The sequence below is a fragment of the Siphateles boraxobius genome, unplaced genomic scaffold, assembly GCF_051911475.1.
Source record: "Siphateles boraxobius isolate OS27281-9 unplaced genomic scaffold, OSU_SipBor_1 6, whole genome shotgun sequence".
Lineage (NCBI taxonomy): Eukaryota > Metazoa > Chordata > Actinopteri > Cypriniformes > Leuciscidae > Siphateles > Siphateles boraxobius.
Window position 1 is genome coordinate 36,111,150 of NW_027509186.1, and position 13,851 is coordinate 36,125,000.

Genomic DNA, 13,851 nt, shown 5'->3' on the forward strand with positions numbered 1-13,851 from the left:
GCTGTTCTTTTGAACATTCTATTCAGAAAAAATTTAAAGGAGCACAACAGTTTTCAACATTGATAATAATCAGCAAATCATCATATTATACTGATTTCTGAAGGATCATGTGACGCTGAAGACTGGAGTAATGATGCTGAAAATGCAGCTTTACATCACAGGAATAAATTACATTTTAGGATATATTCAAATATAAAACGTTTTTTTTTTAAATTCGAATAATATTTCACTGTTTTTACTGTATTTCTGATCAAATAAATGCAGCCTTGGCAAGCAGTAGAGATTTTTTAAAAATATTCTCAAAATCTTACTGCCACCAAATGTTTGAATGTTTCCCTCAATGTTAGTGCATTTGAATTTGGGGTGAAATATGATCTAGACGTGTCTTCTTGTTTGTCGACAGGCTTTGTGAAATTGATCCTTCGTCTCTATTCTCTGGTCTACTGGCTCATCAAGTTCTTTACATCAGTCTATACAATAAAGATCTGACCTTTTACATGTCAGTCCTTTACACAGCAGTGTTTGTTGAAGGAAGGGCGATATGGATTGAGGGTCCAAAAATGAATTTTTTGCCACACCTGCATGCCAATGCTGGCTGATATGAGAAAATTTACTGTCCATAAATTCTAACCAGCCAAAGAAGTGTGATTTTATTACTGTTATTAAAAATATATTTTCTCCCAAAGACATTGTTTTGCTCATTTAGTTGTTTTCCCATTTCTGTTTTGCTTTCTGCATCTCAGTAACTAAAATGTGTGTGTGTGTTGTTGTTGGTATAAATGTGTGTGTGTGTTGTTGTTGGTAAAATGTTATTTCTGAATTGAATGTTCCCTGAAGGTTCAATCATCCAGTTCTTCAAATGTTTTAAAAGGTTTTATTTGTCGTAAACGTTAAGAGAACATTCCATTTGATTATTCTTCAAGCATTATGGGAACGTTACTTTTGAATGTTCTCTGCAACAGTAACATTTAAAAAGAATTAGACGAACATCCAACTATAAACCTATCTTTAAAAAAAACGTTCCATAAAAGGATGTATTAGTGCTGGAGTTTTGAGTACAGTATTAAAGGTCAGATGACTTCGAACGAACGTTCTATTAACGTCAATGTTTATTCATAACTTTTAAAGAACCTTGACAGAACATTAGCCAAAGTTCTGCATGAGAAAGTTCCATGTTAGCTGGGTTTGTGCTTCATAATTGTTATACGCTTTTTGCTATATAAATGTATGGTACATTTTCCAGTGTGGTACAGGTTGTCGTTGATCATGACAGATGTTTTCTCTCTGACAGTTAGTGTTTGTTATGAGTACCCGAGAGCAGCGCTTCAGGTGAGGGAGGAGCTGCTGGTTAAAGGTGAAGTGAGGAAGACCTGCTTTATAAGCGCACTTTACCACACACCGACGACTCGCTGACATTGTTGACATTAGGGATAACTCGAATTGCGCATTTCTGCATTCACGCACACACTCGCTTCCAAACACATTAGCATTAGATTGAGAAGGTTTAAAAGCGCGCGCGATGAGCCAAGCCCCGAGGCAGGAGTTTTTGACGCAGTCCAGTATGTCCATAACAAGGAAACAGTCGAGCACAGACTCGTCCGACTCGAACCCCTGGGAGAGTTTGGGCAGCCCTACTCTTCTGTGGTCTCCCAGCTCCGGGATTCCTCTGCAGGACGGCCTGTACATGGACGCGAGGTTCCCGGTGCAGAACATGCCGATTCAGACCGATGTGGTTTGGAAACGACCAAAGGTGAGGCGAGTACCAGCACACACCTCCTCCTGCGAGCACTGTGTAAAGATGAGTGTTGACATACAATCTACATATAGACAAACATGCTTACAGGCATCCTGAACTCTTCTCTGATAACTGCTGTGTAAGCAATGTTCTTTTATAGGCTATAGTATTTGGACGCACGGCTATGCAGAAAATATTCTCTATATTATCACTATGATAATATCACTATATTATCACTATCACTATCTCTATATTATCACTATGCAGAAAATATTCTATATAGAACCTTAAAGGGTTCTGTCAGGGACTTATAATATAATATATATAATATAACCTTTTAGGGATTCCTGTCATGACTTACTTTTAATGAAGTATTTTTATTTATTTAGTTTTTTTTATTAAGCAGCACATAAACATACTTTACACTCTCAGAAAAAAAGGTACAAGAGCTGTAACTGGGGCAATACCTTTTTTAAAAGCTACACTTTTGTTCCTAGCAATACCTTTAGGCAAAAAAAGTACCTTTTGAAAAGGTACCGCCACCGTGACAGCTTTTGTACCTTTTTTTCTGAGTGTACCACAAGAAAAGATTGAAATAACCTGTTAAACATGATGCAATAATTGAAGACATTTCTCCTTATAAAAAACCTTTTTTGGCATAAAGTTTAAAAAAAAAATTGAGTAAAGAACCCTTGGGATTTATATAGAAGCCCATTGAAACTTTTTTCAGTATGCACCAAGAAATAAAAAAGTATTTGGTCACTTAAGCCACACTTACTATATCTGAATGTGATTGCATTAAAAATAAGCATATGCCATTATTTTAAAGACAGCAGACAGACATAATGCAATGACATTCAGACATTATGTGACGTTTGTTTCCATTATTTATGTCTCAGATTGTGCATAACTTTATAATGCCACATTATTCTGATGCAGAAATATCTAATGGCGTTTAGCATTTGTTTTGTTGGGTATTTTATTGCTGTAAGGTTTATAGGATATCTAGAAGCTGGAGGGCCTCAAATAACATGAAAATGACAGGTGAGTTTAATCAGGGTTTGAGCTAAAGACCACATTTGGATTTGAGGAACAGTCCCCATGGAGTGAAGTATCCCGATCAAAAGAGCGGTGCTATCAGTTTTAAATCTTTAACTACGTCATACTGCTGCATATAAAAGCAAACTGTGTGAAACTGAGGGGGTGTTTGAAATGTCAGGGACTTGAGTGTGTTTGAGTGTGATCTGTCCAGGCTTGTGTCTGGTGAGCAGCTGCCACACACACAATCTGCCCAAAGGAAGAAACAGTTTAGAAATTGAATGTTTATAATGATGTTCCTCAACTGCAATATTTCTATTACTGCTCTTCATGTAACCTTCGGTCCAGCAAAGAAAATTCTTCTCATAAAGATCCTTTCTCTTGTGTAGGTTCTTCAGATCAGTTTATTGGCTTCTGGGTCCTTTACACTTCACAATAAAGTCCCATTAGTTAATGAATATACGAACATTAATTTACAATGTGCAACACATTTGTTGATGTTCGTTAATAAAAATACAGTTCATATAAGTTCAATGTAAGCCCCCACCACCACCACCAAGAGCACCATAAAATATCATAAAAGTAATCAGTTTGACTCATGCATTATATTCTACGTGTTCTGAAGTGATACATAGCTTTATGTGAGGAACAGACTCATATTTAAGTTGATTTTAACCAAAATTAGCTAAAATGGACAGAATAAGCCCTTTACCATGTAAAATGCGAAAAGTGATATAAAATCATGGTATACCTTTAATGTTTGACTGGGTATGTTTAGGCATAAAGTCATAATTTAAAAAAAATCAAAATTATGGATCATAAATTCCATATCTCTGTTACTTACTTTGTGGAGAAGAGAAGATGAGTACCCTTAACTGAACAGAGCTACTCACACTTAAACTAAAAGAGAAAAAGACATGATTGTTAGGAAATTATAAAAAAAAATTTAAAGTTATAATTTATAGACATTTTAAGAAAGAAATCATTACCTTTTGAGAGTATGTTGACAGTCTGTGTGTAGTTGTATAGCTGAGCTCCAGAAAATCAGTATTGAGGAGGCTTTGACAGTTACAGATTTGAAAACAAAAAGGCGAGAATAAAAAACCCTAAACTCAAACACCATTTCAGCATATAAAAAGTTCTTCAGGAATATAAGGTACTAAATAGAACTGTTACTACATGTAAAGAACCTTTAAAGAACCATATTTCTTTAGAGTGTAGACATATTTTGGAGTGACATGAGTAAAATTACAAAATTCTGTCATTTTACTCATGTCATACCAAATATACATATAAACTCTGTGCAGTCATTCTTTTTCTTAAATATCCTTTGATCCTAAAATTATCCTTTGTGTTTTCTCCTCTCTTTTCCAGGAGATGTGTCCGTTTCCCCAGTTTATTGTGGATGGAGCCACACGCATGGACGTCTGCCAGGGAGTTCTGAGTGAGATCTTAATCCTCAACTATTTAAACCATAAGAGTTGGCATTGAGAATAATACAGGTGCTGCAGGTTTTTGCAGGTTCTCGTGTAACACACAGTTTTTGAATATGCAAATGAGCCCCGCCTCCACTCACTCACTCACTCACTCAGCTCAGAGATCCACTCGTTGACGATCACATGTTGATCTGATTGGTTACAAGGTAGTTTGTGACTTCAAAAACACCAGCGATTTCAAACCGTGTTTTTGAGACTGTCTTTTGATTCACTGCAGTTTTAAGGAGAAAATACTCAGTAATGGTGTTGACTTATGAATTTACACATGGTTTGTCTTAAAGCACATTAAAACACCACATAGACATATAAACAACATTAAAAGCTTGATTTTCACCACAGGGGGACTTTAAAGCAGAACTAAGTAACTTTTTTACCGTTACCGAACAGCTTTGGAGTCATTGTAATGTTTATATTACTGATTTCGTGTTGAATGGTGGTCGTCTCGCACCCGCCTGGTGCCTGTGAGCCGCAAAACCACCCTTGCAACTTTGGGCCGGCGGGTCGCCCAAAATATGTTGTAAATAGTGTAAATGAGCGCAATTTGCAAACTATTATGATAAATTGCAATAATCATGTCTAACAACATCATAACGGACATTGTTACGAATTCAGGGCTCTCAAGTGTCACGCACTGAGCGTGACAGTCACTCATTTCGGTCTTTTGTCAGGCTCTCCCGCCACACATTGTATTTCTCATGTTGAAAAACTATTTGTTATATATTTAATGTGCCAAAACTCTGGCTGCACCGCTCTCACTGTGGAACCGGCAGGAATCAAGCGCGTCTCCTCTGGTGTTGTTCGTCGAGCTACACAATAGCCAATCAGAAAATAGCACTATTGTATCTGGGTAAGATTTAACGCAACAACCAATGACAAAAACGTATCTGTCGGCTGGATGTCACTCTTGCCTGTCTTTAAAACTTGAGAGCCCTGCGAAATAATGCGACGTACATGATACACTTTATTGGTGTCATCTGGAATTTAGGCTAAGGTAAGCCTAACGCGGTAGGCTACTTTATTATTATGAAGTGCAGAGGCCGTGAGTGCAGATACGCTCTGCGTGAGTGGTGTTTACGACAGTAACGTTAAATACAAGTACTCTACAGCGACTCTAGGGATCGCTGTTTGACAAAAACAGAAATCCTGCACAGTGCCGCCTTAATTTATAAATTTCACCCCAAAATAAAATTTTGTCATCATTTACTCACCCTCAAGTTATTCCAAACCTGTGTGAGTTTCTGTGTTCTGCTGAACACAAAAGAAGATATTTTGAAGAATGTTGGTAACCAGACAGTTGACGGACCCCATTGACGTCCATAGTATGGAAAAAAATCAAGTTTGAAATGAAACAGTTTATTGAACCTTTTGATAAAATAAAATATAAAAAGATATCCATGTGTTTTTGGTGAGTGTATCATATTTGATCCATCAGGATTTTACGGCTCATATGATATAGTCAGAATATGGAGATGGGAGGAAAAAACAGTTCAATTTTATTCAGAGGCCCAAACTGAGCAAAATATGCAGTTTGCTGCAGATGTGGATGTTTATATGGACAAAAACTTGCTTGTAATGTAAATGAATCAGATCTTCATAACAGTATTACTACTGCTGACGACTGACATAAAATACATATTTCATTCGTCACTCTATATCAGCCAACAATATGTCTTAGGAAGATTATTTTTAAATGCTTAGTTTTCAAAAGTCGCTTCAGCCCAGTAAGTTTCCATCTTGATATATTACTAACAGTAGCTATAAAAGTTAATACGTTTACTTGATCAAAATCAGTAAAGATTTTACAGCTAAAACGACCTGAACCACCTTCATAAGTGGAAGATGGACATTTTTACAATTATAGTAAAAATACTTTTACTTCTAAAAATCAGATTGTGTACAAAGTGTTGATCATTTTGATCTAAATTTGGGTATCAGTTTGGTTAAAATCTGAAAATATGTGGGAATTATTTGCTGCCGAGAGTGTTATTGTATTATTATTTTGTTAATAATCAATTTAAATGTTTGATTTTTATGATTATTTTTGTTCACTTGATTCGCATGATTAACAATTTTGGTTCTGTGCTGTCACCACACGTCTACATGTCCTAAAGCATGTCGGGAGCTAGTGTATTAAAGTATAACAATTGACCACATACTATTAAAAAGAGCTAAAACATGTTTTAACGTGGTTTAAGATGCTTTAACTCTCTCTCTAAGGTGATTGCTGGTTCTTGTCTGCCGTGGCGTCTCTCTCTCTCTACCCATCCCTTCTGGATCGCGTCGTTCCCTCAGGCCAAGGTTTTCAGAAGGGCTACAACGGCTGCTTCTATTTTCAGGTTAGTGGTGTGTGTTACTGCACTGAATACAGCAGTTATGATGGCTTTAATGGTGTCTCTGTTTGCCTGTAGTTTTGGCAGTATGGTGAATGGAATCGGGTGCGAGTCGATGACCGCTTGCCCACACGTGACGGTCAGCTGATCTATCTACACTCCTCAAGCAGAGATGAATTCTGGAGCGCTTTGCTGGAGAAGGCTTATGCCAAGTCAGTAACACATAAAAGTGCCTTAAAGTCCCCTTGTAGTCAATCATTTTAACCCTTAAAACTCATCTTTGATCACCAAAATGACATATTTAAATGTTTTTTCCTTAAAAAATTATTTCTTCATGCCTTAAAATATCTTGAATGTAACTCTACACCCTTGCCTCATTTAGTATACGCGGTTCTATGAATATGCAAATGAGCCCCGCCTCCACTCACTCACTCAGCTCAGAGATCCACTCGTTGACGATCACACGTTGATCTGATTGGTTACAAGGTAGTTTGTGACGTCAGAAACACCAGCGATTTCAAACCGTGTTTTTGAGACTGGGGGCAGGGAAGTTGTTCATTGTCTTATAAATGGCGGGAAAGAGTTAATAGTCTCTTTCTGACCTGATTAACCAAGCCCTATAAAACAAAAACAAAACAAGCCCTATAGTTTCATGAATTAACGCATATTATAGAGGCACTTCATATTTAATGGTATTAAATGAGTTGTTAATTGCATTTAACAGATTAAACTTTCAATTAAATATTTGAAATTGATTTGAAAAAGATGTTATGCATGTTTGGGGTGAGTTTTCGCTGCATTTACATCGTTCTGATAAGCAGGGGTCACCAGTGCGTGCCGCTTCGAGCGCCTCAAACCTGTGAATCATTTCGCAACGGGGATTGGTTAAAATAATTCAATGCTTCCAAAAGCTTCATTTCTCCCATCACTAAAATACAATAAAAATAGTGATGGACCAAAATTTCATCAACCTGAAATATTCGTCAGAAACAGCAACAAAAAAAAAAAAATAATAAGATTTCTGCCGCAATGGTTGATTCTTAAATCCCAAGATCAATTGTTAAATCTCAATTGTTTTCAGTTGATGCGAACAAAAATTCACCAAACATTATTTGTAGCACACCTCCCATGTAATTTTCGCAATAAGTCTTCTGCTTTTTTACTTTTCATTTTTTTTTAAAACACTTAGCTTTCAGATGGTCAATTTTGCCTCAACATAAATATATAAACACTTACTAAAATACAGTTTTGACTCTCTTTAATGTGTTGTGACAGATCGCTGTAGTGCTTCAGTTCCAGTGGCATGTGAACCAATCATCTCTTCCTCTTTACTACTGGTTATTGCACCAAATATATAGGGTATATATAGGCCATGGCTAGAAAGATGTTTGAGAATGCATTGCTTGTTTTTTTCAGGATTCTTTGATGAAAAGAACAGCATTTATTTAAAAAAAAGAAATATTTTGTATTCCGCATGCACAAAAGCTGCTTTTGTCTGTTGCTCACAATGTCTTTTTCATCTTTTTCTCAGGATGAAGGGTGGTTATAACGCTCTGAATATGGGTTTCCCTCACGAGGCGATGGTGGACATGACCGGTGGGATTACGGAGGTTTTCATGGTGGCGTCTCTCCCTCGGGCGCTGGGTTCGTTTCTGCGTTCCCTGCTAAGGAAAGGAGCTCTGATCAACTGTGCTAACTCACAGGTTTACACTCTTCACATTCACGTCTCACGTCTCTTCACGTCTTATTTAAAGAGATATTTCATAAGATCCGCATTTATTTGGAATAGAAATCTTCTTTAACAATGTAAATGTCTTTAATGTCACTTTTGATTCATTTAATGCATCCTTGCTGAGAAAAAAAGTACTAATTTCTTTAAAAAAAAAAAATCTTAACTCAAACTTTTGAATGGTTATGTAAAAAAAAATTAGATAATAAAAGAACAGAACAGATCCTATATTTATCATCTCTGCTGGAATTTATATAGGCTGTTTCTGTTTCCTGCTAAAGGGCTTATTTGTCACAGTGTCTGGTTTGTGTTCCCTGGGTTGCCACTAGAGGTCCTCGTTCTCACGGTGTCTTTCACGTTTGACTTCATTTCCCAGCATTCTGTCTGTCACTCATCAGTTCATTGCACTCAGCTGTTTCCCATCACCTTGTTAGTTTGAGTGTATATATACCCTGTCTGTTTTAGTGTTTGTCACGGAGTCGTTGTTATTCGTCACACCACTTTGGAGGTCTGTGTTCTTGCCTTTTATTGTTTTGATTCTTGTTTATGGATTGCCTTTTGGTTTTGACCCCTGCCTGGACTGGTTTTATGATTTTGGATTACCCGAATAAACTGCTATTGGATCTACCCCGGTTTCCTGTGTGTGGTATCGTGACAGAACGACTCCGTCACGATGAATAGATCCAGCAGTTCGGGATTCCATAACCCTTCTCCTGTGTATGGGGAAGGAAGGGGACCACAGAGAGGAGGTTCGCAGGTCGGGGAGGAAGCGCCTCGACTAAACATTTTTCAATGTTTTGGCTTATGGGCCCAGCAGACTGAAGAAGCAGCGGCGGCTAAGGCTTCAGCGAACTCGTCCATCAGAGATGGTGAGTCGTTTCTGGGGACTCGTCTGGCAAAGTTCTCCGGAACTCGGGGAGGTTGCAGGGGAGGAGGTGGTCGACAAATTCCACGACACCATCCTCCGCCTTTCCATTCTTCTGATCCGGAGCCGCCGGACTGGTCCAGTACAAGATTCTCACCGCTGGTTCCACCCCGCACAAAGTCATCATCGTGGGGCTCATCTACCACAAGGTCCTCACCACTGGTCCCGTCCAACTCAAGATCCTCGCCGCTGGTTCCGCCCAGCACAAGATCTTCGCCGCTGGTCCCGTCCATCTTAAAGCCCTCGCCACTGGTTTCGTCCAGCCCAAGGTCCTCCTCACCACTGGTCCTGTCCAGTCCAAAGTCCTCGCCCCTGGTCCCGTCTAGTACTGAGGCTGCAGCTCGCCATCAAGGACGGAGGAGGAGGAGAAGGGCCTCGTATCTCCCCAACAACCCGGTGGTCCCGAGTCCGGTGGTCTCAGTTCCGGTGGTCCCAGTGCCGGTGGTCCCGAGTCCAGTGGTCCCGAGTCAAGTGTCTGCTGTTCCTGAGCCTGAGCCAGTGTCTGCTGTTCCAGAGCCGGAGCCAGTGTCTGCTGTTCCAGAGCCAGAGCCAGTGCCTGTTCCAGAGCCGGAGCCTGTGTCTGCTGTACCTGAGCCGGAGCCAGAGCCAATGCCTGTTCCAGAGCCGGAGCCTGTGTCTGCTGTACCTGAGCCAGAGCCAGCGCCTGTTCCTGAACCAGTGTTTGTTTCTGTGTTTGTGTCTGTTCTTGTGGCTGTTACAGTTTTGGTGTCTGTTCCTGAGCCGGAGCCAGTGTGTGTTCCTGAGCCGGAGCCAGTGTGTGTTCCTGAGCCGGAGCCAGTGTGTGTTCCTGAGCCGGAGCCAGTGTGTGTTCCTGAGCCGGAGCCAGTGTCTGTTCCTGAGCCGGAGCCAGTGTCTGTTCCTGAGCCGGAGCCAGTGTCTGTTCCTGAGCCGGAGCCAGTGTCTGTTCCTGAGCCGGAGCCAGTGTCTGTTCCTGAGCCGGAGCCAGTGTCTGTTCCTGAGCCGGAGCCAGTGTCTGTTCCTGAGCCGGAGCCAGTGTCTGCTCCTGAGCCGGAGCCAGTGTCTGCTCCTGAGCCGGAGCCAGTGTCTGCTCCTGAGCCGGAGCCAGTGTCTGCTCCTGAGCCGGAGCCAGTGTCTGCTCCTGAGCCGGAGCCAGTGTCTGCTCCTGAGCCGGAGCCAGTGTCTGCTCCTGAGCCGGAGCCAGTGTCTGCTCCTGAGCCGGAGCCAGTGTCTGCTCCTGAGCCGGAGCCAGTGTCTGCTCCTGAGCCGGAGCCAGTGTCTGCTCCTGAGCCGGAGCCAGTGTCTGCTCCTGAGCCGGAGCCAGTGTCTGCTCCTGAGCCGGAGCCAGTGTCTGCTCCTGAGCCGGAGCCAGTGTCTGCTCCTGAGCCGGAGCCAGTGTCTGTTCCTGAGCCGGGGCCGCACGATGGACTGTCTGCTTCGCCCTGGCCGCACGATGGACTGTCAGCTTCGCCCTGGCCGCCCGATGGACTGTCAGCTTCGCCCTGGCCGCCCGATGGACTGTCAGCTTCGCCCTGGCCGCCCGATGGACTGTCAGCTTCGCCCTGGCCGCCCGATGGACTGTCAGCTTCGCCCTGGCCGCCCGATGGACTGTCAGCTTCGCCCTGGCCGCCCGATGGACTGTCAGCTTCGCCCTGGCCGCCCGATGGACTGTCAGCTTCGCCCTGGCCGCCCGATGGACTGTCAGCTTCGCCCTGGCCGCCCGATGGACTGTCAGCTTCGCCCTGGCCGCCCGATGGACTGTCAGCTTCGCCCTGGCCGCCCGATGGACTGTCAGCTTCGCCCTGGCCGCCCGATGGACTGTCTGCTTCGACCTGGCCGCCCGATGGACTGTCTGCTTTGACCTGGCCGCCCGATGGACTGTCTGCTTCGCCCTGGCCGCCCGATGGACCGTCTGCTTCGCCCTGGCCGCCGGCTAAACCATCACCCCCTGTTTCTGTTCCCTTCCATGGACCTGGCCCCCCATCCCTCCCCCTGATCCTCCACCGTTCCACCTCCCTCCTGGTCTCTTGTTTTGTTTGTTTTTTGTGGGTCTTGGAGCGTCTGGTAGCCGCTCCGTAGAGGGGGGGTTATGTCACAGTGTCTGGTTTGTGTTCCCTGGGTTGCCACTAGAGGTCCTCGTTCTCACGGTGTCTTTCACGTTTGACTTCATTTCCCAGCATTCTGTCTGTCACTCATCAGTTCATTGCACTCAGCTGTTTCCCATCACCTTGTTAGTTTGAGTGTATATATACCCTGTCTGTTTTAGTGTTTGTCACGGAGTCGTTGTTATTCGTCACACCACTTTGGAGGTCTGTGTTCTTGCCTTTTATTGTTTTGATTCTTGTTTATGGATTGCCTTTTGGTTTTGACCCCTGCCTGGACTGGTTTTATGATTTTGGATTACCCGAATAAACTGCTATTGGATCTACCCCGGTTTCCTGTGTGTGGTATCGTGACATTATTATTTAAAGCTCACTAATCAGAACTTGCAGGTTTGAACCTGCAACCTTTCAATCAGCAGCCCATATTTTTAACCACCAGGACACACAGCATTGCATTATTTTATAAATTCACAACAATAATGCTCGAAGTAGACAGTAGAGCGAGCAAATATCTGTTTTCCGTGTGTGAGTGACGTGTCGTCTTTTTTCTTTGTTGTGTTCTAGGTAAAAGGATCTTTCTTGAGTTCCAGGAAAGTGTTTTTTTCTGACAGCTGTTGTTTTGTGAATGTAATCTTTTGTCATGTCTCTTTGTCTTTGTGCAGGGACCCCTTGAGAAGAGCAATGAGTTTGGGATTTTGTTCAGACATGCCTATTCAGTGACAGGCATGGAGACGGTGAGGGTGAAATGCTTCCCTTGATTCTCTCTCTCTCTTTCTCTCTCTCTCTCTCTCTCTCTCTGTTTGTCTCTGACAAACCAGCTCTTGATTTATGTTTCATCAGTGTTTTTTAACGCTCTGAGTTCCACCAGAGGGAGCCATCAGCTTAAAGAACTAGCATATGTCTGGAATTGCACATACTAGGGGTGTCGGATAGTTCATCACGATACGATGTGATATCGATTCTCTCAGTCACCGATACGATATTTGCCGATGCCTCAAAAAATTTCACGATACTATTCGACTGGATTCAGGGCTATATCGATTGATTTATCGATATTTAGATATTATGTGCCAAGTTTACGCAACCAGTTACATTTTTATTACCTCACAAATGCAACCTAAATGTTTAACACAAACTTTTTATTATTGCACACCTTCTCCCAATTAGAATATTTACAACAGAAGAGTCCATTTGCAAAAACAGATAACTCATGTTTAAAAAAAAATATATATATATTGTGCATTCTAAGTAATATCAACGACACTGCAGCTGGGTTGTTTTAAATAAGTAATACTAACTTAAAAAAATACAGGTAACTTTATACCCTGCTAACAAAAATATGTTCTAAGAATGTTTTTAACATTTTCATTGTTATAAAAAACTTTATTTCTGAACTTTTAAAAAGTTATGTTTTAAAAAAAGTTTTTCTTGGTTATGTGAACATTAAAGGTAGGGTAGGTAATTTCGAACAGGCTAGCAATAGCAAGCTAGCTTTGAAAGCATAAGATCTGACCCTCCCTTTAGAGCTTCTCCAAAGCCACTCCTCCTCCAAAACACATGAACACACACAGCAGGGAGCAAACTAAACATCACGAGAGACGGCGTTAAACTACCTCATGTCTTAAAGCACATAACATTACAATAATAATGAACATAACTTAAAGAGTACTGACCTGTATCACCTGAATGCTGCAGATTCAATTGAAAGGGATAAATTTGAGTCTGCCCCGAGAATAACGTCATGGGTTTCCATCTCTTCCAAATGGCAGTAGTTATGGCGTGAACGTAGCATAAGCTTGTTGTTTTGGTTCAGGAGGAACTGTGAAAGGCTGTTGCTGTTTCGTTTGTGGTGCTCGGTGACTGACGTCTGTCTAACTCATAGCATGAAACACACGGATGACGTGTGATGTCTGCGCAGGTATAAAAATTAGGGCTGGGAAAAGATAAATCACGATTAATCGCATCCAAAATAAAAGTTTGTGTTTACCTAATATATGTCTGTGCACTGTGTATAAATATTTTGTATATATATAAATACACACACACATGCATGTATATATTTAAGAAATATTTGCATGTATATATTTATTTATAATTTATATTATATATTAATATTTTATATATAAATAACAATTTTTTCTTATATGTATACATGCATGTGTGTGTATTTATATATAAAAAATAATTATACACAGTGCACAGACATATATTATGTAAACACAAACTTTTATTTTGGATGTGATAAATCGCGATTAATCTTTTCCCAGCCTTAATAAAAATACATGCTGACAGGTAGGACATCCTATCGTTGCTCTCGGACCGAATTCAATTATTCTTTTATGAACCTTTTATGGTCCTACACTTTCCACAGACAAAATATATACGTATAATTACATTTAGACCACTTAACTTTGTGATTGCTATCAGGATGTAAAGAGACTTTCAACCCAGCATAACAAAAAAAAGAAAATCGCCTACTCTTCCTTTTAACGAACATTCCATTTTGCAAACATAATT

At 41.1% G+C, this 13,851-nt stretch overlaps 1 protein-coding gene across 1 annotated transcript in view; it reads left to right on the top strand.

Annotated features, from left to right (window-relative positions):
* Positions 1-1,267: 1,267 nt before the first annotated feature.
* The window catches only part of LOC143715313 (calpain-9), a 27,217-nt gene continuing 14,633 nt past the window's right edge, over positions 1,268-13,851 (top strand). The window contains exons 1-6 of the mRNA XM_077207022.1: positions 1,268-1,750; positions 4,148-4,217; positions 6,487-6,605; positions 6,678-6,811; positions 8,131-8,302; positions 11,997-12,068. Coding sequence (XP_077063137.1) covers positions 1,520-1,750; positions 4,148-4,217; positions 6,487-6,605; positions 6,678-6,811; positions 8,131-8,302; positions 11,997-12,068 — 798 coding nt within the window. The 5' untranslated portion in view covers positions 1,268-1,519. The remainder of the gene's footprint in view (positions 1,751-4,147; positions 4,218-6,486; positions 6,606-6,677; positions 6,812-8,130; positions 8,303-11,996; positions 12,069-13,851) is intronic.